Consider the following 3,491-nt stretch of genomic DNA (forward strand, 5'->3'; position numbering starts at 1 on the left):
CTTAATAATTAGAAAAGAAATACTCTATAAAATCAAGCATTCTAAAAATAATCCAAATAATTAAATATCAAGTATAAATATGAAGCTAGAAGAGTTAGAGATTCGCTCAATGTTTCTTTTGTTTTTGTTTTTATTATTTCAATAGATAATCTTACCTATTTGAAGTAGAATGGATCTTTTTGAATACAGTCTTGAAGGCTAGTTTCACTTGCTGGTTCCTCAAAGTATAAATGAACGGATTCAACATAGGCGCAACTGAAGTATTGAGCAGAGCTACTCCTTTGCTTAATGTAATTCTTTCGTTTGCTGATGGTTTTATGTACATAAATATGCAGCTACCATAAGTGATGGAGACAACAATCATATGAGAAGAACAGGTAGAAAAGGCTTTTTTCTTTTGCTGAACTGAAGGGAATTTTAGAATTGTTTTAATGATGTGGGAGTAAGAAATCAGTACTAGAAACAATGAGACAATCACTATCATTAGAGCTAATAAAAAAGCAATTAATTCTAGTAAATGTGTATCTGAGCAAGAAAGGTGCAGGACAGGAGAAACGTCACAAATGAAATGGTCAATGATATTTGCCTCACAGAAATCCAGGTTGAGACACAAAATCAATGGAGGGAAAATGAGCAGGAATGCAGTTATCCAAGAGCTGAGTACAAGCTGGCGACAAACTCTGTTGCTCATGATGGATGTATAGTGCAAGGGTTTGCAGATGGCAATATAGCGGTCATAGGACATAGCAGTCAGAAGGAAGAACTCTGTAACTCCCAAAAAAATATAGAAAAACAGTTGAGATATACAACCACTATAAGAAATTGCCTTTTGGCTGGTTGTGATGCTGATTAGAAATCTGGGTATGCAAACAGTAGTGAAGGAGATTTCTAGGAAAGAGAAATTACAAAGAAAAAAGTACATTGGTGTCTTGAGATGGGAATCCAGCAGAGTGAGAGCAATGATGGTTAAATTCCCTATCATACTCAGCATGTAATTGAGAAGTAGGAAGAAGAAGATGACAATTTGTAGCTGAGAATCATCTGTCAGTCCCAGTAAAATAAATTCTCTCTGCTTTGTATAGTTCTTCATTTATCTTCTACGAACTAAATTAAATTCTAGAAATAAAATGGTACAAAAATTAGAATTTATTTGACTAGATTTATATCCAATAAAAGGTATAGAAAAAAGATATATCCTCAGGAAATCTAATCATTTACCATAGAAAGTTGAAAAAATGTATCTAAAGCAATTTAAATGAAGTTGTTAGCTAAAGTTTAAATACACTATAAAAGTTAACTCAGTTTTTTAAATTCACCTCCATAACCTAAATAGTGGAGGGACAGAGCAGGAGAGCCAGATCTCGGATGAGATGAATTGATACTGTGGCAGTGGGAGTTGGTGTGTCATAATTAGTGAGAATGGCTCAGGGCAGGGCAGGGTTCAGAGCTGCTGTACATAGATAGGGTTGCTATGGATCACAGGTGACTTGATGACACATAATAACAACAACAACAACATAACCTGAGGTCATTTATTTCTTTTTTTCTCTTTGTCTTAAAAATTTCCATCAATTGTGTAGTTTTTGTTGTTAGGTGCCATCAAGTTGTATATGATTTGTAGTGACCTCATGAATAGCAGATCTGAACATTGTCCTATGCTATGCCATCTGACACATCTCTGACACTTGAATCCAATCCATTGGCAGTCACTATGCCAATCCATCTTGTTGATAATCTACTTCTATTTTGCTAACCCTCCACTTTTTCTAGCATGATGAATCTCTCTAAGGAAAAGCTTTTTTTCTCAACAGCTATCACAAAATTTGCTCAGAAAATTAATACATGAAAAAAGCTAAACTAAGGTTCAAAAGCAACTCATACATTTTAAGTTACCAGTTTGATAAACCTGACATAATAAACTTGCCAGTTTTATAAAGTGAGAATCACTATTAAATTATAAAATTTAGATTTCATATTAAAGTAATGCTTTTTAGAGCTACTTTGCAGCCTCGTTTAAGTTCAAAATAGTTTAGAAACACAGAAATTCCCAAACAAAATGTACAAAATAAACAGTGTTGAATCTAAAGGGAAATTTTTAAAAAACTGATTATTAAGCAGATAAAGCCACACTTAAAACAAACCTATAAAACGATAATCTATTAATAAATTAGATGGTTTTTCCATATGTGAACAAAGACAAAAAAATAAAAGAGAGAAAAGGCATTGCATCTCTTCAGAATCTCTGTCACTTATGGGTGCCCAAGATTCTGTAGCTCACCTCCAAATGCAACTTTTTAAGGATTAAAATAAATAATTTCTTTTCACATTGTCTAGATATTAATGTTCTTAACAATCATTTATACACTCAGTGATTATTAATCCAAATAAGGATTAATTGGTATAGGAAATGAGTGACAATTAGATGAGACAAATATATTCTGATCGTATATTTTATATTTGTAATTTAAGGCTTGTCTCTGGAAACTCTATGAACTTAGAGAAATCATGAAAATTATACAAGTGTTCAGATATTTCATTCATAAGTTTTCTATGAGTAGTCTACAACTCGATGGCACTTAACAACAACACTAGAACATGAGATTTCCAGTAATATAAAGAAAAAAATGTCTCAAGAGAGTAGAAGTAAAGCTAGGTTGGTAACTATTAGAAATAAAAAAGTGGGGCAAAAAGAATGGAAATAGTTAGTGTATCAGATGTTACAGTGGGCAGGTTATAGATTGTACTTTAGTGGGCAGATGGAGGTGAAGGAATAGGAAAGATCCAATGGAAACTTGGAAAGACAGGGTAATAACGGGCATAGTTCAACAGTAACTAATTATATAAAATGTATATGAATGAGTGTGTGAAACACAATACATATGAATGAAACACAATGAAAACAAATTATTGTATGAAAATCAATTAAAAATATATATGAGAAACTAAACATAAAGGTGCTAAGCAACCTAAAACCCAGCAAAGAATAATGAAAGAACATATAAGTTGATAATGAGACAGAGTAATCCACTCCTCAGGTCATAGTTTCTACAAGATTTGTATTATTTAAAAATTAATATCCTTAAACAATCATAATAGCTACAATGTTATAAGGTAAGTAAAATTGCTAAGAAACTAGAAATTTAAAATAAAGAGCAGAGATTGGTATTTGAAAATTTTTATTATCTCACTTATTGAATGGTATTGAAAAATACTTGTTAAGTTTTAGTTTTTCATCTATAAAAAGAAGGTAAATAACTTTTATCTCACTTACCAGGATTAAATGAGATATATACAGCAATTGTTGTTGTTGTCATTTGTTGTTATGTGCCATCGAGTCGTTTGCGACTCATAGCGACCCTATGCACAACAGCCCTAAACCCTGCTCTTTCCGGAGCCAACCGCACCGCCTCTGACACACCCATCCCGATTACCCCAGTCACCGAATCAATCCATCTCATAGAGGGTCTTCCCCTCCTGCGCTGTCCCTCCAC

General features: G+C 33.0%; 1 protein-coding gene across 1 annotated transcript; it reads right to left on the reverse strand.

The window, feature by feature from the left end:
- Positions 1-151: 151 nt before the first annotated feature.
- Positions 152-1,090, reverse strand: LOC102866024 (olfactory receptor 6C70-like). Its single transcript, XM_006884011.1, has one exon. It carries the CDS (start codon positions 1,088-1,090, stop codon positions 152-154), a length of 939 nt encoding a protein of 312 aa, XP_006884073.1.
- Positions 1,091-3,491: the final 2,401 nt, after the last annotated feature.

Source organism: Elephantulus edwardii, unplaced genomic scaffold (genome assembly GCF_000299155.1).
Source record: "Elephantulus edwardii isolate Elephantulus edwardi_28Jun2011 unplaced genomic scaffold, EleEdw1.0 scaffold00030, whole genome shotgun sequence".
In the NCBI taxonomy this organism is placed as follows: domain Eukaryota; kingdom Metazoa; phylum Chordata; class Mammalia; order Macroscelidea; family Macroscelididae; genus Elephantulus; species Elephantulus edwardii.